The sequence below is a fragment of the Myiozetetes cayanensis genome, unplaced genomic scaffold (genome assembly GCF_022539395.1).
Source record: "Myiozetetes cayanensis isolate MyiCay16 unplaced genomic scaffold, myiCay2020 scf6-25, whole genome shotgun sequence".
NCBI classification, from domain to species: domain Eukaryota; kingdom Metazoa; phylum Chordata; class Aves; order Passeriformes; family Tyrannidae; genus Myiozetetes; species Myiozetetes cayanensis.
Genome location: NW_026087853.1, coordinates 25,248,295 through 25,276,143, shown reverse-complemented (window position 1 = coordinate 25,276,143; position 27,849 = coordinate 25,248,295). Strand labels below are relative to the sequence as shown.

The 27,849-nt window shown below is 34.9% G+C and overlaps 1 protein-coding gene across 1 annotated transcript in view; it reads left to right on the top strand.

Moving 5' to 3' along the window:
• Window positions 1–27,849, top strand: part of AKAP6 (A-kinase anchoring protein 6) — a 272,508-nt gene that overhangs the window by 111,791 nt on the left and 132,868 nt on the right. The window contains 2 exon segments of the mRNA XM_050335742.1: window positions 15,390–15,486; window positions 16,749–16,912. Of these exon segments, the coding sequence (XP_050191699.1) occupies window positions 15,390–15,486; window positions 16,749–16,912 (261 nt within the window).

The following is a 27,849-nucleotide window of genomic DNA, read 5'->3' as shown; positions in this document are numbered from 1 at the left end:
ACAGAAGTATATGAACTTCAATTCACATTAAGCTCAATGCTGAAATTTCCCTTAGTTGAGCATTGTAAGACTGGTGATCAAGGTCTTTGTGAGGGACTTATGTTTCATATTTTCTTCTTTTACCAGTCAGGTTATACCTGTTATTGGACTCATCTAAGATCTACTGAAGTAAGAACTCAGAACTTTACAAGATTAGGTTCCAGACTTATGGGTTTATAGTACAGACACTGATAGCAAGCTAATCTTGAAACAAAGAAAATGTCTTGGTTCTTTTTTATGTACTGCATCTACACTAGCAAGTCTCATAACTATGATTCCTCACCAGTGTAGATTTTCTCATCACAGAATAGGTGAAAAATAGGTGTAGGTAAGTCTTTTTATTATAGAGACATGACCTTAACCTTTGGCACAAGTTATCAGTTTCACTACCTGTGATAATTGTTTTCTTGGAAATATGCTTGTTGCGATAAAAAAATTAGTACCATAAAGAGAGAATATTTTGCATTCATGAGTGAAATCTCTTCTGTCAAAATTTAAGAAAAGGAAAACGGAAAAAATGTACTTGTTCTCTTTCTCATTATTGACTGGAGAAAGTCTTGCAAAGACAGCAAGGGCAGGGTTGTGAGCATCCTCCAAATTTTTCACTTTGTAAAATTCTAGACTGTCATTTTGGGATTCCAATGTAAACTGTTGATAAATGATTGAATTTTAAAGTCTGTCTTCACTCAGTCCTGCTTTTCACCATCTTTGACATTTGAGAAATGGTGTGACACAGACACTTAAAGAAACTGTGTTTAAAAAAAGGCATTACAAGAAACCTACAACAAAACTTATTTGAATCTTTGCATCAGGTAATGCTCTCATGAGGAGTCAAATCTCTTGAACAGGATGGCGATGTAAGTCTCTGTTACAAGCATCATTGCATGACATTCCTTCAGCTTGAATTGGTAGCATTCCCCAAACAATGTTGCTTAATTCTTTTATATGGTCTGGCAATATTGTCCACCGAGGATGTTAATCAACACTTTGAAGCAGATGAATAGTGTTTGTCTATTACTCTTGGCTCAGCAAGAGCTGCTTGTAGGCATTTCTGTAACTGTCTGAAACTCCTGAAATAGTGAAGCACTTTGTTGTGAAGGTGGAAGGCAGCCACTCCTCAAGTTGATCCACTTTCCTGATTATATCATTTGTGCAGAGACTAGCTGGGGAGTTCCTGGGTCACCCAGGGAATACATGACTAAATCCACTGTGTGCACACAGGCACAGGCCTGATATCCAAATACACTACAATTATAATTACTGACTCTAGGAAAAATTGGAATATCATTGTTAAATCACAGTTACAACTTAAACTCCATAGATTTTTCCGTGATGACTAAGTATACAGTTTGCTAAATAGTATGATCTTTTTCTATAAATTGAAAGGTAGTCTATGTCTTGAATGTGTGCCACAATAGGCAATCTTCAGCGTGGAGAACATTTTCTTGCAAATTTTAACACCAAGTTCCCTGATGTTCTGCAGAACAGAAGTTGCTATATGCTTAATTTTAGATAACACCAAAGCACAAAGCTATAAATGAAAATGCTATCAGAGATCCATGGAATAGTGATTGAAATTATTCTTTCAATTTTACAGGTCTTTGCAACTGAGTAACATCAGTTAAACTGATTTGGGAGCTGCGTGCTTCCCATTCATATGGAAGGGCTGACATGGAGCAGCCACCACTTGAACATCTGGCACTCTGCAGGCAGCCACCCAAGCCAGCAGATGTCGAAAACACTAATACGTTTTCATAAAACAGGGTGTTTTTCAGGAGAAATCTACTTTCTCAGAAAGGCCTCAGTCAGTCCTACTAGAGACAAAAGTGAGGCAGGTTTTGAATTTTGTGAACATTTAGGCTCAAATCCATTCCCAATGAAAAGATAACTTCGTTTACCTTACCAAAAAAGGAACTTCTGAAAATGGTTTCTGATTCACTTTATCTTTTGTATCTCCTTTTCTGTTATGCTGATTCTTTCCCATTGGCAACCTGATCAAAATCAGCTACTAACAGACTGGTGGTATGCAAATCACTTTTCATCAAAAACAGTATCCTGAAGGCAGCTTATGAGCTAAAAGCATCTATCTAGGTGGTACTGCTGTGCTTGTGAAACCAAGCAGACTTTCTTACTTGTTGGACAAATAAGAATTCATCATATTGCTCTCAACCACTTTAGTTTGCTAAAACAGACATTTAACTTTAACTTTATCCCTGGCCGGACAAGAATCATTGTTTTAGCACGGTAAAAGAAGTAAGCTAGCAAATGAGGAAATGTGAAGAACCGCTGAGGAAAATGTTTAGACAAGAGGCACTATATATATTTGCTGTGGCCTGAAACTTTTAATTCTGTAGTCTCAACTTTTTCCTTTGTTGTTAACACAGTACTTCATTTTCTTGTTGCTGAACAACTTCTGGTTGTTCACCATGTTGTGGTGAGCTCTTAGGTCTTTTGTCCTAAACCATTTCTGTGTCTAGTATCATATTTAGAGCCATTTAATACAAAACTTTTAAATGGGAACCTGCAAATGAAAAAGATCATTTGTTGGAACTTCTTGAATCCTTCTTGCACTATTAGTAGATGTTGGCAAACAATATTTTTCAGTAGAGAAAAAATTAATTAAGGTGAAGTCTTCTTAGAAATTTGGAATTAGTAGTCAAGCACTTTTGTCCTAACAGTTTTACTCTTCAGAATTTGTGTAAAATTCTGAAATTCTGAGTACAAAAAACAAAGAAGAGCAATGACAGATCTTGCATTTTTTCTTCAAAACCAGATAAAGAATGGCCAGACTTTCCATGTGATATAGTAGTTTCTTTCAAAGTGGCTATTCACTGTTCTCCTTTTGAGTAATACTGTGGCTGTAACCTGCCTATATTAAAGTTTGTAACTGGGAGAAGAGCAAATCATAGAATCATATAATAGTTTGTTTTGGAAGGGACCTTTAAAGCTTATCTAGTCTATCCCCCCTGCAATGAGTAGGGACATCTTCAGCAGCATTAGGTTGCTCAGACTCCCTTCCAATCTGACCTTTAATGTTTCCAGAGATGGGCATCCACCAGCTCTCTGGACAACCTCTGCCAGTGTTTTATCACTCTAATTGTGAAAAATTTTTTCCTTATGTGTGGTATAAATCCACCCTCTTTTAGTTTAAAACCATTACCCCTAGTCCTATCACAAGAGGTCCTGCTAAAAGTTTGTTCCCATCTTGGGAGTGGAACTAGATGATCTCCAGAGGTCCATTCCAATCCTAACTGTTCTGTGATTCTGTGATCTTCCTGATAAGCCCCCTTCGAGTAATGAAAGGCTGACGTAAGGTCTCTGAACAACTCCAACTCTGTCAAGCCTTTACTCACAGAGTGGTGCTCCCATCCCTCTGATCATTTTCATGGCCCTTCTCTGGACCTGCTTCGAAAGGTTCATGTCTTTCTTGTACTGGGGACCTCAGAGCTGGAAGCAGTACTCCAGATGAGGTCTCAGAGCAGAGCAGAGGGGCAGAATCACCTCCCTGGACCTACTGGCCACACTGCTTTCAATGAAAGCCCCAGGATGCTCTTGACTTTTGGGACTGTGAGAGGTCATTGCCAGCTCATGTCCAGCTTCTTATCCACCAATATCCCCAAGTCTTCTTCAGGGCTTTTCTTGATGTTTCACTTTACTCTTGTTGTAACTGTTGGTATAAGAAAAGATGGCAGCTGGCAGTTTCCTATTTCTCCAGATAGCACAAAGAGGAATTGCTTGTCACCGTTGGAAAGAATGGGAAAAAAATTTAATTGTTCATACAATGGTTATTTGAACCTTTTTTTTTTTTTTTAAGGCAAAAAGATATGTTTTGTTTAGTTGAAAATAGAAAACTAGAATAGCAAATATTGTTCAAGGATTGCAAGTAGTTATTGCAGTGCAAAGCGTGGTTTGGATATCCTAGCTGATAATTTCCATGAATCATAATTTCTTGGTTTTCTTTTTAGATGCCTGTCAGTGATTTTTACTTCAGTTTAGTCACAGGCTTTGTGCCACATCAAAGTCCTTTTTAGCCTAGAACTGCTTTATTATATTAACGTTCTCAGTCGCCATATTTACTTTACTTGTTACAGTCTTAAAATATCATAGACCAAGCATTACTAGTATTTCAAAGCAAATTGGACAAGTTGATTTACATTATCATTTACTTCCCTTCTGTATATAAAGTTTAGGTGTCATTTCCATTCTATAACTAAATTCTTCTTAAAATACGAGGGGGGGTGGTGTTTGAATTTTATTATCTTAAGAAAAATGAAATAAGAATTTTTCTATGTCCACTGTAAACGTTTCTGGCCACATCATGGCTTAGCACTTTCTTAGCTGTAAACAGCAAATACTTTCATACAGAAAAGAGATTGTATTTTCACATTTAAGAAATTGTGTTGGTGAAGTAATGATGGTTCTGTGATATTTCATGATAACTGATTGTCTGTTTGTAACAAGTTTGCTATGTCTGGAAAAAAAAGAAAGTCTTTCTCATCTCCCTGGAAAATCTCATTTTCTGAAAAATGTCAGTTTTGAGAAGTATTAAATATCTGTTCTCATTGAAAAAATAAGGTTAAATACACATGCCTTGGGCTAATCTACTGACTGTCTTCGTGGTAGCAGTGGTAATGGTAATTTTATTAAAGATATTAAAGCCTCTGAAATGGTTAACTTATGTATAGTGCTTTTCTTACATGGGAATTTCCAATGTCCATGGCTGCCAGTTTAGATATTTTTCTCAAAATATAGTGTACTATCTGCAGGATGATGGTGCTTGAAAGTCTGAGCACCATGAGTGGTTTGTTTGTCTAAGGACTTTAGTTTCAATGTGTTCAGCCTATTGTTAGTTTGAATTTTTCAATTTTATGGGTTTATCTCAAAAGGCATTTTGGGTATACATGGATTCCTGAATGTACGTCCTTTTATATAGGAAGCAGTCTGCAGAACATACTTATCAGAGATACAGACTAAACTTAGCGGATTTCACAGGCAAATAAAATTACTTAATAGGAAGTAAGACAGCAAACTTAAACAGAGAGAATACATGTATATTGTCAGTTGTGAATATTATTCAGCTTTTAAAATTCATAAACCAAATAACCTCTTAAGTAAATTTTTCTGTTTCTTGAGTTAAAGGGTCTGAGAACATGAAAAGGAAATGTTGATGTCATTTTAATATATTTGGCTCTACCTGTGTTATAGTCTGAAGCCAGAGAGTGTACAGTTGCTGGCAGTGGGAAAAATAGAGGTTTCTAAACTGTTTGCACTGTTCTTTGAATTTCAGCAATTTTTTTTTGTGACTATGGAAGAGAAAAATGAGGTATATAAGAGAGAATGGGTATATATCCTGCTAATAACAGCGTTGCTGTCCTGACCAATACAAAAATACTGCACTTGATCTAAAGATGTTTCCCATGCGTTCATGCAATGAAGAAGAGCTGACACAAACCTTCTTTGTAAGGAGAAGGAGTGGGCCATGTTTATGGTCCTGGCAGCAAGAAGTAGGAGATCTATTGTGATAGAGATCTGTTGTTACTATATGTGTTTTTAATGAAGAAAAGAACGGTCCATTTACTGTCCTCCTGTACTGTTGCTACCAGCTATTACCACACAGTCCCACTCCAGAGGTTTATTTTGTGCAAACCTGTAGCATAAGAAGTAGTTTCCTGGAGACTGAATACTCTTAAGAGTACTACTTTTTTCTAAACCTGTCTTTCAAATTTATAGATACTTAACCTTGATTATATTTATTTTGGTTTTTGATTGGTTCAGACCTTCCCAGGACATTTTTTGCTACTGCCCCAGATTTACATAGTTGTGCATAGGAAGGGGATAGGACCCCATAATAAAAGGCAGCTTTGCTGGGCCTGTCTGTAATGTATTAGTTGTTAACTCATTCCATGGGAAGCTGTCCCAGCTTTTCTAGCTCTGAGAGCCGCAACTGTCTCTGGACAGAGGCAGAGCATATTAGGATGTCATCCTAAAGTAGTTTTGCTTCTTCTACTGAAGAAAAAGGGAAAATTGTAATGTCCAGAATCTTAACTCTATCACTTGTGAGGATTTTGAAGTCTTGTATTCTAAGTATATGAAAATATAGTGTGTTCTATGTCTCAAGAACAACTGTATTGCTCTGTTGTTTTGTTTCTTTTGATTCATGATGTTTGAGGTTTAAAAAGTTAAAATTTTATTTTCACCAATATCCAGGATGCTTTTAAGCTAATGTTTATTTCTTTGGAAGAGGAACTGATGAGATCCTTAAAACATGGCATTCTTTTACATGCAAGAATATAGCAGGTAGTATGTTCCTCTGAGTATGTATTAAATACCCATTATAATTTTCTTAGGAAACAAGACCAAACATTGTCAGAGAACAATAAAACACAGATCATTCAGACTTTGAAAAATGTTTAAATTAATCTGCACTTGTTGGTGAAGCTGAACAAGGCTGGGTGACTTGATTTGGCAGTGTTACAAATGTTCACCTCCTCTCAAGCCTTACTACCCAGAATTGTAAAACTATTAGGTCCTGAGGCATCCCAAAATGCAGACACTGTATTTACTTTATCTGTTATTACTCAACACTGTCTGAGTGCTGAAAGTTAGGGATTCCACTGGGTTAATTGTGTGCCTGGCCTGCAGAAGAAACGATTTGCGTGAGGGGATTCAGTGCCCGTAATGATATAATGAAATCAAACTGCCATTATAACATCCTTTGAACTAACTTGATCAGGAATTTTCAGTGAAAAGTATTTCACATAAGTTCTGACATAGAAGCTTTGTAGCTTTATGTATGATAAGTTGGTCATACTCTTTACACAAATTTGTCATTGTAACAAGGTTTGAAACACCTTTAAAAATTGTTTGAAAGTAGTGTTTATTTTATTAATAAACTGCATAAAGTGTATGTAGGAACTCTGTTAACTATAACTTTTATGTCTATTCAAATGCATGCTATTGCTTGAAATTTTAGTATGCTGCTATTATCAGTATAGATGTAGTCAGTAATTTGTTTTTGAAAGTGAAATGAAATTTATTTTTATAAAATTCTGAGATTGGAAATCATTGAAAGATTATAATGCCAGGATCTCAAAGGAAATACAAGCACACTTTCAGTAGCATCTAAACTATATTTGCTTTTACTTACCTGCCAAGAGCGATGGTACACTCCCATGGGTTCTCTGCTATGTCTCTCAGATGCATGATATGATTCACATTTTAAGTACTAGAAGTAATACAATTCCTGTCTGTGTTTTGGTGTTTGCAATACCAAAGCATTCAGCAGAAATACAGAAAATCCAGGGAATGAATGGAGGTTTTGATTGGTCTTTCTTTGCATCTTCTATGATATTTATTTTTTCTTCCATTTCTTCACTCTATAGGTGAATTGGGTAAATAATTTATGATCTTAATTTATTAGCTAAATTTTGCTAAGAAGGCTTTTTAGTTCACCTTTAAATAGCATAAAACCTTATATCTGTACATATATAAACCAAATTACATCTCCTTCATATTACCCTCAAATTTAAATAGAACTAAAATCCTCCAAGGTTTGTTTTAAAACTACATAGTGTTATTAATTGCCAAAGAGTACTTTTTGGTCTATTAGTTACTAAATTTACGTTTAAATACTATTTAGGTATATATTATGTTCGACTTGGTAATACCATATTTGCCAAGGCTGCTGTGCCCCATGAATTTATCTTTGTTTTGGAAAGCTGTATATCTTGGTTGGTTTTTTTCTGCAAATAGTAGAACAATACATTGTGGACATATTTTTGACTAGACAGTTTTCATGAATGGTGTGTCTCCAGGTAGAAGAAGTGTGCCTAGAAATCTGTAAGATCAGACAGGCCAAGGACTCAGAAAAGATTATTTCCAAAGAAGCTCAAGAAGGCAAGAAATGATTAAGGGCCGTTATATATAGTGGCCTGCACGTGCAATTTGCCATGATTATGGCAACTTAGCAATTGTATAGCCATTTTGCCTGTGTCATTTCCTGCATGTGTTCTTCTATTCCTCTTGATAGTAAACAAACTGAGATTCAATTTAGGAAGCCTCATGTGAAGTTTTTTTTTTGACAATGTAAAATGTTTAGACAGACAAAATCAAAGATAGGTTTACATAATGAAACACAGAAAATAAATTAGAGTTGGCAGAAGAATTGATGTGAGTTTGAAATAAAAATATCTTCAAAAAGACCCTCTATATTTTCTAAATTTGCAAAACAGGCTTCCAGGATAGTGGGGCGAACTATCCTTTTTCTATATATCTAAACTTACGCATTCAAAACTTGGCTAAATTACGTAAGACATGACAAACACAATGAGGAATGAGAAAGGGAAACCGAGGGACATAAAGTATTTAATATGAGGAAAATTGTGCTATTCATGTTTAAAAGGTAACACAGGGAAAAAAACATTGATTGTCAAATGGCAGAACCTTTGACAGAGAAGAAACGGGTGGAGTAATTTTACAAAAGTATCAATTACTATAGGACTGCTGGAGTGGAGCCTGCCCCTTTGTATTTAGTGTTGCTGGCCTGTTACAAACTCTGTGGCACATGAAAGAACTAAGTTAGTGCTCTGTCAATGCATTGCAGTCACATTTTTACCCAGTCTAGATTTAATGGTCTCAAGGGATCAGGGCTTTCACTGTTTCCCTTAGGAAGTTATTATACAATCTAATAGATCTGACTTTCTGTGGAAATTTCACTGGTATTTATCCTAAATTTTTTCTTTCTTAATTTAATTCCATTAGTTTAATCTACTATAACCCCTGATAAAGTACTAAGTCTGCTTTCTGCTTGGTGTTCAGATTCATGGAATATAAGTAGATAATAGGGGCCCTTTCTCTTAATCAACACTTAGTCAGTCTTGCTTATTTCTTATTTGTTCCACCATTTCCACCTTTAAACATATTTTACTTGTTCTTCAGTAAGCTCCCAACACTTTGTCTCCTCAAAAATGTGGTTGATTCCTCCCAGACAAAAAAGTACATTCAGATCAAATGAAAGGCGAAGAATGTGTATGAGTGATCAGAAGGTAAAATCATTCTCTGGATTGCTATAGTTAGCTCATTATTAAGCATTTTGATCTCAGAATGTTCAGTTAATATTATGTTTAAGTCAATGATAAACTTACACAGAGAAATGATCTGAGCAGTTAAACCATCTTACATCTGATCTATATCTACAATGGCATAATGCCAGCATGAGATGATGATTATGGGATTTCTGGGAACCAGTAGTTAGGTTCCCAGATCAGTTTTATGTCAATTTTAAAGGCATTTTAGATTACCATCTGATGTTGTGAATCAACATAGACAGTGATATTGTTCTTTTGCCCATTTTTATCTGCCTACAGATGCCAATGGAATGAATTACCCTCAGAGAAAGTGAAGAAGTTATTGTCTTTTAAAGTTTTCTCATTGTTGCAGGGGATAGAAGACCAAATCTTCTTTCCACTAGCTATTCACTCTTAGAAAATATCTACTAACTTCCATTGGTTACAGAAGGAAATGTGTGGTCCATCTAAGGAAAACAATGGTCATATTGTGTTAGGCATTAGAGATTTGCTTAGCATTTAGTGATGATTGGCCCCTTGGCCATCATTGCTGTAGGGGGGCAGAGAAGAAAAAGACACATAGTTGGTGCTGCTCCTTCAGAGGAGGATTCATCATGTTCTCCTTAAAAAGCAAAGGTAAAATCCCTGCTATTTTGATAAAGCTCAGCCTTGACTGTGGAGCTGCATAGAGTGTTTCCATAGTGCTTGTGTTCTGTTTAACAAGTGGAATGTCACTCAGATAGAAATACAAATTAAAAGGAAAGAAGAAAATACAAAATTCTTCGTAGTCACCTAGATTTTACGGAAAATGTGAACAAAGGAGACATTGACTGGAACCATTTCACATGTAATATTTAGTTTCCAGGAAAACATATCATTTACATATCCTACTAATACTTATTTAATAAGTAAGCTTTATAATCCTGATTAAAAAAATGCGAAGTTTTCCTAAATGCTGAAAGTATGACCAGTTCCATGTTAATATCAGAACAACCTACCTATTAGTTATTTTTTTGATTTACTGAATATTATTGGTAGGTAGTGTTCATGAGTTTGAACATGCCACCAGGTTATTATATAGCTTATTAGGTTATTAATTCAAGTTCTTAAATTATTAACTCAAATTTTCAACTTAAATACTAGACACTGACCAAACAGAGACTTTTTGTGTTGTCAGAACTCTTCAAAAAAAAAAAAAAAAAAAAAAAAAAGAGAGAGAGAGAAGGAAGAAAGAAGAAAATAGACCATAACCAGAAGTTCGGTACTTGATATCTTGGTTTTTGTCATAGCAAGTTATTGGAAGGTAACTGTGCCAGGACCAATAGAATTGCAAAAGTAGCTGTATATTAAGCATATAAGAATAATTTTTCAATAATCGTTTTAAATTGTATTTCTTTTAAGACAATGAAATGTAATTTAAAAAAGATTAAAATTGAATTTTAATAATAGTATTTTTCTGGGCAATTATTGGTATATAGAATATATTTAAAAAATAAGTTACACCCTTCTGTTTCATTTTCTTAGAGCTTTACTGTGTGTTTAAACTGTCTCCTCAAAACATAACATTTCTGGTAATATTTGTTAGAGATTGGTTATCCTTCTGTGATTGTTTCAGTCAAAAGATTCCCATAGCTTTTCTGCCAGAAATGGTTCCATCACTCTAATTTTCATTCTAAATTATATCTATCACAGTGAGTGTTATAATTAAAAGTGCTACATTCTTAGCCAAAACATACATTCAACTGTAGCTAAATACAGAAGCCCATATTTCAGTAATATTGTAGATTTCTCAAAAATGCAAAATATTATTAGGAAATTTAAATTAAGCTTTCTTTTTCAAAATCTAAATTTGTAGAATCTAGGATAGTCAGATAATTTTTAATTGTCTGTACCATTGCTCTAAAAAAATAAACACCCTAGGAACAGTAATATTTTTCTCAAAGGTATTTAAAAACATCAGAAATGAACCTTAACAAAGCTGTCTGTCAGGTATACCTCAGTACACTACACATGCTAATAGCATGCTTGACTGAGAAAAAAAAAATTCTTTTAGTACACTGTCTTAATCTGTCAATAGGTGTAAACTGCTGTGCCATCAAAACTAACTTTATTTATGTATACATTGTAGGTTCACATGATATCTAGTTGCTGATTTCTGTTTCAGAGGCAGTACATTGGAAACAAATAGTTGGATACATTATGACTTTAAAAAAAAAAATCATGCTTATACAAAGTCTCTGTGCCTCTGGAAAAAAAAAAAAATTGCTAATTGTCTGTCCTTACTGCAGATGAAAATAGGTCAAGACCCAGGTTGTGTTTTACCAAATTACAAAGATTTTCCTAAGATCAGAGGGTTACAAAATAGCAAGAGGTTGCGTATCAGAGCTTAACATGTACATATGCAGGAGACCTACTCAATGAAAGTTTCCTAAATATAAGTAGGTACAGGCATAAAATAAATCCTTTGGGGAACACCAAATAAATTTTTTTTTCAAACACTTTTTTTCTAATCCCCAGTTGTAAAGACAAAGAAGATGGGAAAGCGCTCTCATATTTTTAGTGTGTTCAGTGTCCAGCATAGATAAGAAGGGGATGGTTTTTTTCCACGTGGCAGTTCTGTACTCTTGTTGTTTGGTAGGACAATAAGTTTCCTGAAAGTCAGGGGACAGCTTCATTTTGTGAAGGCTGGGCTCCTTGCTGCCATGCTCTCAACAGAAGATATCACTCTTGGGGCTTTGCATTTACACCCTTGGAGTCTGTATTCCTGTTTACAGTTCTGCAAGCTTTTCTAAAACTGCATGATTCCTGCCTCACTTTTCCTTTCTTGCTAAATAAGAACAGTTGATATATATAGGTACACGGTAATTGGGAAAAGTGCAGAAAACTACATAAGGAAATTTTGCTTGTTGCAGCTTGTAAACTACATTATATACACTGTAGTGTGAGGGATGACATTAATGTGTTGTTTAAAAAGCTGCTGTCAGGCCAATGCACATGCATTTTCCATAATGTATACGTGCTCATGTGTGATATTTAGACTGCTCTATAGCTGCAAATGTGTCTGGAAGAAAGGCTTTGATTAATTGACTTTCCTCCTCTTCTCCTTTCCTCTCTTCAGACGCAAGGCTTCATTCATTATCAGGAAAGATCAGAGGAGGAGGGGAGCAGAGTACCTGGGTCACACGCTGTTAGAGTTACAATTTTCCAAATGCCATAAGTAAACAGTAGGGAAATATCCAGGTTGGGAGAGGACCTCTGTGTTTGAGGGTCTTCCTCAATTCCAAATATTTGGTCTGATATTATCCTTAGCTGTGTAAATTTGCATATCTCCATTGTATAGACATGTAATACTTGTTACATCTTCAACTCTTGTCTTTTTCATGTGTCACATTTGTAGCCCCTCAGGCATGAGAAACCTTGAACATTGATTGAGCACTATTTTTTCCGGTGTTCCTTGTCCAGTTATTAATTTTTCTTAGGAAATTACCACCAGTAAGAAATTATATATAAATATATAAATCTAAATTCAAAACTCATACTTCACTACATCAGCTGAAAGTTTCCTTTGCTTCTGATTGTATTTATACTTGTATGAATGGTTCTCTCCTTTTGATGCATGCTAGTTTTGGCTAGGAGAGAGTTAATTTTCTTCATAGTAGCTAGTATGGGGCTTTGTTTTGAATTTGTGCTGAAAACAGTGTTGATAATACAGGGGTGTTTTAGTCACTGCTGAGCAGTGCTTACACAGTATCAAGGCCTTTTCTGCTCTCCGTACCACCCCACCAGCAAGTAGGCTGGGGGTGGACAAGAAGCTGGAAAGGGACATAGCTAAGACAGCTGATCCCAGCTGACCAAAGGGATATTCCATACCAAATGACATCACTCTCACTATATAAAGCTGGAGGAAGAGGGAATAAGGTGGGGGATTCTTGGAGTTAACAGCGTTTGTCTTCCAAAGTACCTGTTATGTGTAATGGAGCCCTGCTTTTCAAGGGATGGCTGAACACCTGCCTGCCCATGGGAAGCGGTGAATGAATTCCTCATTTTGCTTTGCTTGTGCCTGTGGCTTTTGCTTTCGCTACTGTCTTTATCTCAACCCAAAGATTTTCTAGCTTTTACCCTTCTGATTCTCGCCCACTGATCCACTGAGGCAGGAGTAAGCAAGAGGCTGCATGGTGCTTAGTTGCTGGCTGGTGTTAAACCGTGACATGATGCCTCTGTGCTGACAAAAACTTATTTCTGCTAAATTTCATGTATGTTCATGGTATTTGTGCCATGCATAATTTATCTATAAAATAAGAATTTTGCACGAGGAGAATATTGCTAGTCAAAACCCAAAAGTTTGGCCCCATCTTTATTCATCATATTTTGCTTCTTCAGTTTAACATTATTACTGGTTAATAGGTGCACCTGAAAATCAAGCTGTATTGTAGTATCTGGTATGTTATGTTAAATGAATCTTTTCTAGGGCACTGAGTCTCTTTTTTTTTCCTAATGAAAAAGAATACCTCATCTTTTCCAATTTTCCTATCAAACACATCCACATCATCTCGAGACACTGCCAAATCCAGCTGCATCTATACTCGACTTCAATTATATGAAATTACACAACCTACTCTCAGGTCCTTTAGGTTCTCTTTTGCTGGGTGAGACACACGCACAGTGCATTTCCTGTGAAGTGCATGATTACAAACTATTCAGTACAAGCCTGTTTTAAGTAAACAGTAAATTAAATATTGTCAGTGCTTGTTCAGACAGGGTTTTATGAAGGAAATAGGACTTCTAGATTTGTGTTCATAAAACTCTAGATTTAAGAAAGGGGCAGACATAAACTAGGCATCCTTTCTCCCTTTTAACTTTTCTTGGCTGACCCAGTTGTTCAATAGCTGATGCAAAACAGTATATTCAGATGTCCATACAAGGAGAATTGGGCTAGACAAAATGCTGAAGGTAGCAAAATTCCTGATTTTTGCTCTTTATTTGAATGGAGAATTCTCAAAAACATTCTGTCACTGTCAGGTACAATGCTGCCTGAAAGACTGTTAAGAGCCTGTCTGAGCAACATCCCTCTTTCAACCATGACGAATACAGTCAAAGTATCTCATTTTATTACAGTTCTGGCAACATTATTTTCTGCTATGCCAATCAGCCTGACTGCAGGAGTTCAAAAAGAGAGGAAATGGTTGCTTCCCTAAGAATTGACAGCTTTTGAGTATTTTGTGGTGTCTGCTACTCCAGTATTAGCATGGTCACTAGCATTTGGAGAAGTATAAATAAGTTTTATAAAAAACAGAAGCTATGAATGTGCACTTGCAAAGATTCCTATCATCTCTGCCAGTTAACTCATTTCCAAGAGAAGGAAAAGCTCTTTTTTTCCTAAGTGGTTGTATATTGTTTCCACTTATTTTATAGACATTTCAAAGAGAAAAACTGTAGGTCACAATTTATGATTAAATACAGCAAGTACCCTTTTCTCTATTGTGTTTTGTTTCCCTTTCTTACAGGCAAGTATGGTGAGAAGCTCTGGCAAATAATTAAAAAATTTATCCAAGTTATCACTGGTGTATTAAATGGCATAACTTATAGTATATCGTGTTTCCAGTTCCTCTCTCTGTTACTGGATTTTAATGCAATTTTAAAAAATAAAATAAAAAAGAGACAAAAATATTTTTGACTGTTAAAGCAGAGATCCTTTGTAAACTAAACAAAATATTAATGAAAAAATGTTTGAAAAATAATTTCTTTGCAAATTTAGAATGCTGAGATCTAAAGCAGCCTGATTTGTTCTTTGAAAATGGATATGAGAGTTAACTCAGGAACAGTATTAATAGATTTGTGTGAGTGCACATAAGGCCAATATATTCAATGCTGTAATTTTTTTATGGTTTCATAAATAGTGCTATCACCAACATTTCAAAGAAATCCGAAAAAAACTCAGAGTTCATATGTGGTGGCATAAATTTAGTGTATTTTATAGAACACTGTTACTCCAGATATAGCCTACGGGTTGTGACTTTTCATAAAACCTAATGAATGTCTAGATATGTCAGCTGTTTCGACACAGATGCGCTTTGCTGATCTGATGGAAACATTTTGAGCCCAGATCCAAAATATCAATAGCTTTTAGTATCACAAATTAGTTTGGCTACTGGGTAAATAGAGACGTGGTTCTTGATAAAAAACAACAAGTAATTTTGTACGTGTGTTTTACGATAACTGCCTCTATAATGTCTGATACTGAGGGGTTTTTCTCTCTTTTTTATTCTCTTTTTTTTTTTTCCCCAGAGTTTTAAGTTGAATGTAGATAGCCACTCTGCTTTAAAAGAAGCAGTGGTAGAAGAAGGACGCCAACTTCTTGAGCTTATTGTATCTCACAAATCAGGTAAATCCTTCTGAAATATTGCAAGTCTTTATGTCTCCAGACTATTAAAGAATGAAGAAGCATTGCTGTAAATTACTGCATATATTCACTTCCTTATGTATTATTAATATTTACATTATCAGATTGACCTTCAAGATTTATAAATGTTTCATATACTGCATACAATGCAGTGATACTTATAAAATGAAATACTGCCTGCAAATAGTCTGTTCATTTTATTTTGGTCTTGCTGTTCAGCTGAGTTTCAATTGAAATCACATCACTGAAAACTTCACACTGACATATTCTTTGATATACGTGCTATGGAAATAACATTAAGATAATGAATTAGTATTTCAAATATATATATATGTATTTACATACTCTGCATGGATAATTGCATTGGTAAAGCTTTATTTTAACACTTAAACTAATTCTGACATTGATTTAAATACATTTATGAGCACTAGATTAAAATTAAAAATACCTTTTTCCTTTGGTTAGGCTTTCATTTTTTTTCAGAGGCCTTAAATGTAGAGAAGGGAGACAGATACACTGATTTTCCCTGTATCCCCACCACCTCCTATATTTTTAGATGTTTGCGTGACTTGTCTGATAATAGGGTTTTAATCAGGATATACTGCTACGGAATGCCATCTTAATTTTGGCCTACTTAGCATGCTTTTCATCCAGGTTGAAGTTATTCCCTGGTCTACTCTTTTCTGATTATGTTATATGTGTGCCTCTGTTGTTTCACAGCATCAGACAAATCTGTGTAAAGGGAAAGCTATAGGAAATTACTGATTTCTATGTATATTTCTAAAAAGATAGCCATAGCAAAGAAGAGTAGTGCATGTCACCATAGACATAGAAATCAGTAATGTGTAAACTACACAAAATATTTAAAGGAGTTGGAGGCAAGAAAAATGTATTGGGAAGATTACAAAATGTTTCAGGGTAAAGACTAGATATTAGAGGGGGAGATTACCATAGTGTTCCCTACTGCCAGATTAATGACATTTTATGTGGAGTTTTTCTCTTGAAATTGTCAGCTGAAGCATTATCAAAATTTACCATGACGGTTAAAAGAAATGTTTGACCCTATAGCACTGTTTTGCAGTATGAACAATAGTAATGTTTGGATTTATTGCTGAGAAAACACATTAAAATTCTTGTTGCATTTATTATTTTAAATATCCTGCCTATTACTTGAATAAAGGATAATATTTAAAGATACCGTTGAGTTTACAGCTTTTGCTTTTTACCCCTTCATTGTGGAGAAGGACTGAAGGACATGCTGCAGATGATTGCAAGTCAATGGAAAGAACTACAGAAGCAAATCAAACGGCAACACAGCTGGATTCTTAGGGCTCTGGATATCATCAAAGCAGAAATACTGGCTACTGATGTGTCTGTAGAGAATGAGGAAGGGACTGGGAGCCCTAAGGTAAGTGGCTTGAAGTTTGCCTTATTTCCTCTTATTTCCTTCTTCTTTTGAACTAGGCACCACTGAAGTTTTCTTTCCACCCTAAGGCTTTTCATTTCTACTGGGTAAACTTTTTTTTTTATAAACAAAATGAAATGCCTTACTCTGAACCAATAAAAAAATCTTAGAACTTTCAAGTTTTCCAGGAAGACCTGTCTCATTCTGTGTAGAGGGGCATGAGGGGGAACATAAAACATTTAGTAAACAAAACATAAAGCATCTTTAACATGAATAATCAGAATGGTTTTAAATTGTTTTGTTGCAACTATAAATCACTATAATCAGTGCAATCACTCAGCTCTGACATCCATTAGCCGCTTGGTTACAGCAAATTAGCAAAGAAGAGAGAAAGTGATTCATTATCTCATTCCTGTTAATGACTATCAGATGCATTACTTAATTAGGAGATGGCCATTGTAGTGGGAAGAAGGTCATATGCCTTTTCACAAATCTTTTTGCTCTGAGTTTAAGTCCTCCATAACAGTGCTTGTGTTGAATACAAGTACTTTAAGAATAAGGTATTGACACCTATAATAATTTGTGGATATTAATTCTTAAAGAAGGATATAGTACTTTCCAGTTGCCAAACTTAATGTTTGTAAGAGCATTTTATATAAGACCATGCTTATTCAAATTGGTGCAAGCAGTGTAGGGATGCTACACTTGTGTAACTTGTGGCTTAGGGTCCATGACTTTTTACTATTACCCATAGTAAGCAGAAGCATTTCTTAAGCAAAGAATATGCAGCAGAGCAATCCAAAAACTCTGCATCTTGACACACATCAGGCTGAGATGTAAGGAAAAATTCACAATTCTTTTTTCTAGAAATAACAGAGATGATTGTGCTGAGTAGATCTTCTGATTCTGATGCTAGACAATTCTTAGTATGGATATTCAATGCTTCCTAGTCTGTAGTTTGTAGAGTAACTCTTGCCTAGGATTCCATGAAAAGTTCTGGTATTTTCTTACTATAATTCCATATAGAAAGGGTGATCTTAGAGATGGTGGAAGAAGAGCCAAGGACAACAATGAAATAAAACTACAGGAAAACACGTATGTGCAGGAGGCATAATTGGAACTGATATCCCTCATCACTTGCATGATGGAAAATGATCCTGGGCCATATAGCTCTTCCTTTAGGAATTAGGTGGTGGAGTAACAGTTGATTTCATAATTAGGTCTTTTAAAGTAAACAGACTAGCTCAAAGGTTATTTTTTTACCCTGCCAATAATATGATTCCATATCTCTGAACAGCTTGACTCATACATGACCAAAAGTTTAACTGCTTGATGAAAATGATCATGAAAAAGTATTCTAAAATTCAGCTTGATTTTTCTGTGAAAATTATTGAATCCCTAGCTTGGAATAATTGTATTAAAATATTTCCTTAAAAGGAAAGAAATGGAGACAGGGCTTATGTTGCAGTAGATAGGTGGTAGTGCCTTGCCTCATGCTTTTTATTACAGAGCTAGGAATCTGAAACAATGCCTTTTTTTTTTTTGTGCCTACAGTTAAATAAATAAATAAATAAAGTAGACAAAATTTGATGAAACTGAAAATATTTTTAGGTTTTTAAATTAATTAAATCCCTATATGATTCTTCTAAGTATGGGCAATAGTGTGGTCAAATACCATGTGCTTCTTAATGCTGAAAGATTAACTAAGATTAAAATACAGTCATTAATATAAATGTAGATTTCAGTTTGCATTTGTTTCAAAACCAAAAGGAACTCGAGAAGTATAATAGAAAATCTAAAGATTATACCTAGAGGTTATTTTTATTTTCGCCTTTTTTGAGAAACTACAGGAACAGTGTTGGTGTTAGAAATCTGTAAAGAAATAGGGAAAGGAGGAATTTCAAAGACCCTAGGAAACTTTTCCCTTAGGAATTTTTAAAACATGTTTTCATAGCATGCCATTTCATGGCATCTTTTATAAGAGCAATGAAGAGTGGGATGGGAAGAGGGATGTTTTGTACTCTTGAAATACAATGTCAACATTTGTATTCAAGAATTCAGATTTTACTTAGGAAATTTTTCATTTTATTCTATGTAAGTTTCATAGCAGTTTATGGTGGTTGCTATAGAAGACTTAGGATTGATTTTAAACATTTCTGGTGCATACACTCCTCTGAGGTGTTACAGTTTCTGTAAGATCTTAGAAAAACAGTGAGATCTCTTTAAGTATTTACTACAACTATTATTCCGTCATTTTTATAAATAAAGATTTGATGACTGTATTCAGTTTAAATTGAAGGATATAAAGCTTTGTCTTCTTACTCCAATGACAAATACCTTTAAAAATGAATGTCATAATTGCCATGACACATTCCAACAAGTACTGATCTAACATTATGACTAGTAGATGACATACTATACAATTGACTTTCCTTCAGAATCTCTTGAAAATAGTAAGTAATATTCAAAAATATCTGGAAATAGAAGGAATGTTTTCATATATCTTGCATTTTTTCACCTTTTGAAAATGTCTGAGACCATTTGTTTTGTAAGTGATCTCTTTAATCGAGTCACTTCTCCATCAGGAAAGATCTACTGGAACAGTATTGCTTTCAATAAACAATAATGAGTGGTATTGAAAAACAACATGATGTACTTTCTTATCTAGTGGCTAGAGTGTAACTTACCCAGTATTACTCTGATCTATTTAAATCATAATTTGGTAGAAAAATTCATGGCTTTCTGAAGAACTTGCGAGTTAATCCTGTAACTGATGCCCTTTAAAAACATACAAATCTTGATAGCAATTACCCATGGTAGACATTCTCCTTCACTGAACATTGTATGGAATAGTATTCTTAGGGTCAGTTGTAAGTTCTGCTCCCAACATGCATTTGTAAAGTTAGTTCATTACTGTAATTTTTGGACCTGGATATTTTTGTTCTGCAATTAAATTTGGGGATTTTTTTTGGTAACAGTTCAGAGTATAACATCAGAACCTAAAGGCTGCTAGATTAAAAGAATAATGGTGAACTCTGCAAATATATATGTACTCTGACAAGTTTCTTTCCCGAACAATTGCTTTATTATTGAAAAACATTTCTGATTTTCCATTCTAGATTCAGAGAAACAAGTAGGAAACTGCTTAAGACATTGAGCCTAATACTTAGAACATTGAAATTTGACTTAGTAGTCTCAGGTAAAAAAACACTCTTGGTGAGAATGTGTTAACTCTATAGTGGACTTGGCAGTGGGGTAAATCATAGAAGCAGTAAGGATTTGAAGAGTTTTTGAGGAAGAGGTAAAACCACATTTAATAAACTGACCTGAAAATCACAGAAATAGTAGATGGCTTAGGGTTTGAAGTGGTTAAACAAACCTTTGCATACAGGGAAAAAGAAAACCAGTGTAATTTCCTCTTGATAGATAATTAAACATCCCACACTTATGGGATCATTTCCCACTCAGTTGCACATAATTTTACAGTTTTTATAATCATTTTAAACGAAGAGTCTTCAGAACATGGAAAAGTGATTTTCATTTAAAAGGTGAAAACTTGGTGAAGCTGTTTAATATGTACCACAATTGTGGGAACGCTCCTTTAAAGATGGTTTTATAGTGACACTGGTCTCAGACTTCGTGGGTGGACTAAATATTACAGTTTGGAACAATTACATCCTGCTAATATGAGGATGACTTTGTGAAATGGGCAACAAAGCAGAGCAAAGTTTAGAGAATGGTAACAAGCCTTTCTTTTTTACTTCAGACTTGTAACTTGTCCTGGCCATTCAATCATGCTGCTATGACTACAACATTTAGATTAATATTTTTATATAAAAGGAATTTACAAATAAAAGGTTTTAGCATCTTTTGGTTAGTGCAGAGAAATATCACATTTGTGAGTAGATAATTTTCTTTCAGTGTCTTTTAGCAACTCTGTATTTTTAATCTGCAGACATGAGTGTAATACGTGGGCTATAATATTAAAAGCAACATACCAGTGTTTTTTTACTGATGCCTTTCATTATTTAAAAAATAGGGCAAGTTTATTACTGGGACAGTTTAAAATATTATAACAGGTAACAGAGTGCAAGATCTCATAATCTAGTGATTTTACTTACATAAACACTTTGAAAACTGTGGTTTTTGGTGTCCAGTATATGCAGGTGGAATATTGTAGGTATTATTGTAGTGGTTAGTGCTTTGAAGTTGTCAAATAGCATATGTAACTGGCCTTCATTCTCCTTCACTTGATTTCTTCTAGTGAAAGATCAGGAACAGCATATGCTAGAAGGATCATTTTGCTTTGGTTGCTGGAGTTTCTTAAGTTGCAGGGGGCTTATGAAACTTCACATCTCAAACTGAATTTGTTTATTTACCTTACAGTCTCTCTATTTTCCGCATTCATAAACTCAGGATCAGACTCATGTATTCAACATTGTGTCTCATGTTCTTAATATTGTGGAATAAAATGTCAAGTAAATAGCCATCACTTCATCAGTAAAAACCTGAAAAAATAATTAAATGGAAATCAGACTTTTGTCTCTGACATTGTACAGGCATATGGAAAGGGCCTTTCATTTGGTGATAGACATGCCATTCTGGTCTGTTGTTATCTCATGGACTAATCAAGTCTTTTCTTGGAAAAAAATATACAAGAAAAGTTATTTTTTCCTCTAATGTGTCTGTAATGAGCCACATTCCCATTCAAACACAAGAGTTTTATGTCATGAATGCAGCACCTCATAGATGAGACATTAAACTGAAGTTCTAACCACCTCTACCAAGGCTTACTTCCAGTATTAATAATTACCATCTGCCATCTTAATTCTTTGCAGTTTCAGCTGAATGTATTAGTTTCTTCTGTTCAGAACAACTGGATAGTCTCAGGTGCAGTTTAATAGTTACTACCTTTCATCATGGCTGGGCTTTGCGAACGAAGATTTGAGAAGGGCTCTACCCACGCTACAAGCGCGCTGATGGCTAAAAAGGCCAATGTGAGATAGACAAGTCCGGTTGCAGAAGGCACAGCAGAAAGACTCCCCATGTCTTATTACCTTTCACTGGTAAATAAAATAGCTTATAATACCTTACAAAAATACCTTTCTATGCTGTAAAGTATTACACAGTATTATGAAAAGTATTATGAAGTCTGTAGTTCACCATTCGCTGCTTCAAAGGATGGTAATAGGGAAGTGATTTCCTGTAATTAGAGCAGAAGGTTCTTCCATGTTGCCATTAAGGCATAGTCTTAAATTGTTGAATATTCAAAATGCTATCCATTATTGTGCGTAACGGCTGAACAGTTCAAAATCATTCATGTGGCATTTCAATCCTGAATCTTTGGTAACTTTGGAAGTCTAGAGTAAAGATACTGTGATCTCTGTCTTAAGTATGAATGATGCTGTTAATTCCACCGTACTAGGAAAAAAATTAATTACTATTATTATTTTCCTTGGCTTTAGGTATTTTAGTATGTGATATTGCAGTATTCTTGATCTGTCAGCTTCTATGGTAGGATTTGGACCACGTATGAGTTAGTCAAATGGATTAAAAAGGTAGTGTTTTTTATAAAATCCTTCTGTAAAGCAATAGACAAAATTTTGGTTTTGCAAGGAATAAGCCTGTCTTTTAGTGCTTTTGCTGGAGGATGTGAAACATCACTGAATTCTTTTGATATTAATTGTTATCCTAATATAGGATTAAAAACATCCTTTGAGAATTTCCAAGCTAGTCAAAATAAGCTAAGCTGATATAACAGTGAAGAGAACCTAAAAAAAAGAAGCAAGAGAAAGGAAAGTTTGTGTCTGTAAATGCAGATAGACACTTCAAGTTCCTCAGTTTGCTAGTTTTTAATACCCCGCTTTATACGTTATGTAATTTTAATGTTACAGACATCATCTAGAATGTGCATAGACTTAGCCAACATCATAAACAAAAAGTATGTTCAGGAAAGATTTGAGAGGTGAAACCATAATTCTCCACACCATTTTAGTGTGAATGAATAAAAGGAAACAGAAATATGATTTGGAATAAGTTTAGTAGCAGAAGCTAAGACTGGTAAAAGGAGAGCCTGACTATGGAAAACTGAATGGGGCTGCCTTATAGAGAGTGTTAGTTGAAGAAACAAGAAATAGAGAAAAAGGGGATCTACTGAAGTGTATTAAAGGTGTGACTGTGTCAACTGAGCAGAAAAGCTTTGATGACAGTACTGTACCAGACTCTGAGAATTAGTTGAAAAATTTTGTGTAAAAATTTTAATACAGATAGAAAGAAAACATAGACCTTTAGTACTTTTTAGTACCTTTCTGATACAGGGGTTTTTATTGACAAAAACCAGTATGTTGACAAGAAAGTGCCTCTCTTTATCGCACTTTGAAGCAAAATTTTCTTCAGCTAAGCAGAAACTTTCAAAAAGCCAGGCAAACCCAAAGTAACCACGTAATATTTTATGTACAGAATGTTTCTTTTAAGTGTATGCAATCTTAAATTGATAATTGCATATTCATAAAACTGGCAAGATGCTTCTGTCTTGTATTTTGTATCTATCCTTGAGTAAAGGAATTATGTAGTTGAGCAAGTTCTTGCTTAGTTAAAATGCTTTAACCAAGCTAGTCATTTTGGGGTGATTTTAAGTTTCCAAGCTCATAAAATTTGAATTTTTGCATCGTTAGACCAAGGCCTTTTTCCAAAATACAGGCATAAGCAAATTGAGCCTTAAAGCCTGCCCTTGGTCAGCTCTTTTACAAGGGCTTTCTCCCCAACACACCCTGAGAGAAGGAGGTGTCAGAACTATTGTTCCTTTTCCAGAGGAAGAATGTTAAATTCCATCTAGCTGTTTGTAAGGATTTACACAGCTGAGATCTTCCAGGAGAGGCTGTAAATCAAATTATGTCCTTGGTAGCCTTCTCTTGTGCCTCTGTGAGTCTGTTGTGGATCGTGGTGGTGGTTGGCTGCTTCACAGGGAAAGAGGATCTGTGATTCTTCCTGACTGCCTTCCTCTCCACGGGCTGGAAATCCGCAGCCTGTGTTCCTGTGGCCACCTGGGATGAACCTAACTCATGGTTTTGAGGGTAAATGTTGCAATAGTAACTACTGGCTAAAGTGCAGGATTATGCAGATGTGCTTGTAAATGGATTGGTAATAATTGACCACTACTTTTGGAAGTAATTTTCAGTTGACTGAAGATTTTAAATGCTACATATCTGGGAGAGCTCTATTTTGAAAATGTTTCTTTTGTTCAAAGAGTTGTAGTTTTTTTCCAGGATGGTTGAAAGCGAAACATCAAAGGGGTCCAAAAAAACATTTAGGGATGTTAGATGTATAGTCAACTTCCACAAAGTAGTTTCACTGCTGTTTACCAGAAGCTGTTTCTCCTGCGTGTATGAACTGTATGCCTTTTAGTGGGCAGGAGGAATGATTTTTTATTTAATTCAGAACCTCCCTTCACAGCAAAAGGAATGAAGCTAGGCAGCTAGTGTTTGTAGTGCAATGAGAAAAGACAAATGATAGCTCCATCCTAAACATCTTCTTTCAGGTTACATGAGCCTGGTAAAACTTCTCTGTATCATAAGTTAACCACATATTTTGCTAGCTTTTCAAGATGTGATGTCCCTGAAGTCCTTAAGCAAACCTGGGTCCCATTTTAGCTTACAGAGATTGTTTTCTCATATATTCATCAACCTCCTTGCATATTTGCTACAATTTCTGTATTACGGTATTGTTTTCATAATATCTAAAATAATTCTAATAATCTTTACAAGACAAATTTCTAAAACAGTAGCAGAGCTCCTCATTTTTTCTAGTGAATATGAAAGCAATCACCTTATCTGTGATTTATTGAACTCCCTACCAAGTATAAAATTCAGAGTGTAACACTTTAAAAGTCATATTTTTTGCAGCTGAATTGTATGTATTATTAGGCATAATATTAAGTCCTGTTATGAAACATAGGTGCATTTTTAACCAGTATATCATAAAATTTACTGCAAAAGTGTCAAAAGTCATATTCTAATTGAAGATGTGATCAAGGACTCCAAGGTATCTGTGGTACTTATAGTATGCTTCTAATTTTCACACCTTGATGATTCTAGATTCTGTATATTGATTACTTTTGGCAACTATATGCTCTTTAACAGCCATCACTGTTAGTAGAAACAGTTATGCTTACATAGTTAGCAAAGAAATTACGATTTTTTTACTTCAGGAGTTCACTTTGAAAGATGTTTTAAATCTAAATCACTCCACTGAGGACAAGTGCAGACTGAAAACTTGATGAGAACAGATATTTAAATTGGCGTATGCCCAAGGGGGAAAATTTTATCATAATGCTATTTGAATCTTTGAACATTTTTATCTGAAACTGAAAGTGTGTTAGGCTGTTGTAACTTCACATGCATAAACGGACCAACTCTGACAAGTTTTATTTAGGCAAAAATCCCATATGGATTAGGCCTATATTTGAAAAAAAAACCCCTCAAGGATATTTGAGCATATATCGACACATTTATCTTAAGTGACACAAACAAAGTATTAACCATACAAAGCCTTGATTTTCTATTTGTCAAGTATCTGTCCATTCTGCTCTCTTTACCCAATCATTGAATTTTTGTTCTTTTATTTTTAATAGAACATATTTTCAGCAGTGAATGTTGGTGGGAAGTTTTGTTTATTCATGTCTGCCTATTGTTTTACATGTTTCTCAGATTTCCAGAGAAATCCACATTTAGTAACTTTTAGTAACATGCACACACAAATATACAGATTTATTTTACTGAAACTCAACATCTCCCATCCTAAAGCAGAAATTACTAGGATAGCCTCTCGGAGCTATTGCTTGGATCCTTTTCTATGTGGGCTCCGAATCCCATGTGCTCATTCAAGGTTTTAGAGCCACAGAAGAAACAGAACTTTCTTTTTATTTATTTTTTCTTTTTGAGTTTGAGTTCAGAAGTTGATAAATAAGCAAGTGAAAACAAGGAGTCCTAGCTGACTGAAAATGTCTTGGTGTACCAAGTTTGTGGTTGGATTTACAGATAGTGATCACTAAAAAAGCAAATTGATTGAAATTCAGATCTTTTCGATTAACTTTCCTCATATCTTATTCCTGCTCCCTCTCCTTCTCTGCCCTCTGATGCTCTTCAAAACAGTTAAGGATTTCACCAGGATCACCAATGAAATATAGTACAGGAGTGTGTGGGGAGACTTCTCACAGGGCTTGCTGCTTGATCATGCTCAGATAGCAGTGGAAGGGGACTGAAGGTTGGCACTCCATGGACATTGTAACTGACTGCTGACAAAAGTGGTAATGGTCAGTTCAAATGGTAAACTTCGAATGTGTCTCCTACCCCTGTGTTGTTTACCAGTCATCCCAGTGATAAATATTTTTGATTTTTCAAATGATGTGGCATAAGATCGAGGAATTGGACTTACAAGGTTATTGTCTTCTACTTTCACCACTAGCCTATTTTGGATTTTCTAGTTCTAGTAGTACCAATACACCCCGTGCTTCTCATCCTGTTTACTTCTGGTAGTGCAGGATTCAATGGAGTAAACTCTACTTGCCTTCTGTACTGAGATGCTTGCTTTTTTTTTTTTTTTTTTTTTTGCCAAACTGCTCCATCGTGCTTTGCTTTCTTAAAAAATTCATGTCTGAAAAGCTAATTTTTCCTTTTTGTTATAGTCTTCTAAGAATCCTGTACTTTAAAAATGACAGCTCAATATGGATGCTATTGCCAATTGTCATTACTAAAGATTGTTGCTTCTGTTAATAGCATTCTAACTTTGTCATTTTATTAAACTTGTATTACTGGTCTGAAAACAAAAATTAGTGCTTTATTCCATTAAAGAGTGACTGGCATGGCACTCCTCTGATCTTTAAAGAGAAATTTTACTTTCATTGTATTTGTGCAGTAAATTAAATGTTCCTATCTGCAGAATAAACTAACTTCTTATAAATATTTCTGTGTTTAATTATCAGTCAGGTATTTGAGTTTTTGCTGTTATGGTTGATGTCTGAGAGTGATTAAATGTGTAATAGAGAACAAAAGAAACATTGATGTGAACAAAGATACTATAAGATAAAGGTAAATTTTATCATCTGCATGTTTTTATTCTTTCTGAAGTATTTTAATTACTTTTATATTCAGCATGATTTGGTGGCTTTTTTTTTTCTTTAATTCACTTCTTATTTTAGTCTTTTGGAACATATTTTAGCAATGATTTAACCTGTAGTATCATTCAGTTCTAGTCTCAGCTGTATACTTAAAGCAGCTGTTCTTCACTGGGGTGGTCACAAAAGGGAAATCAGGTAAAACAATGTTTGAAGGAAAAATCTACTTGGACAACCTGCATTTTAAAACTGACTTATTCTTAAATGTCTTGTGGCACAGTATTCTTGACTATACTTAAACTTTAAATTCAAAGTGATGTTACAGATTTTGCTAGTTTTTTAAGCCAATCTATTAGAAGGCAGCAGCATGCGATGCTGAGTGTTGTGTGACCTGACTTCTTTATGGGTATCTACATTATGAAAAAACCCTCAACGTTTTCAGGAGGTCATTTGGTGAAATATTTACTTTTTTTTTTTTTTAGTATTTTGTCTGCATTTTTAATTAAACCTTTCTTAAAGTATCTCAGATGCTCCTCATTTTGTGATAATTATACTTGCCCATGGTAGTGTAACCAGTGTAGGAGATACAATGGGGACTGCAACCCATTTAGAAATTTAGACTTGTTTCTTAAACACTTGGAAGGAACTGCAACAAAAATATGTGTGGTAGTAGTGTACTTTGCCATATCCCATGGGCAGCTGTAAATGTTAATGACAGTTAACCTAAGATGGCTTTAAATGTAAAATGGGTTTTCTGACCAGGAGACAGGTGGTATGCCATATTCTTTTATAATCACCCCATAGCATGCTTTATGAACCATCACCACGC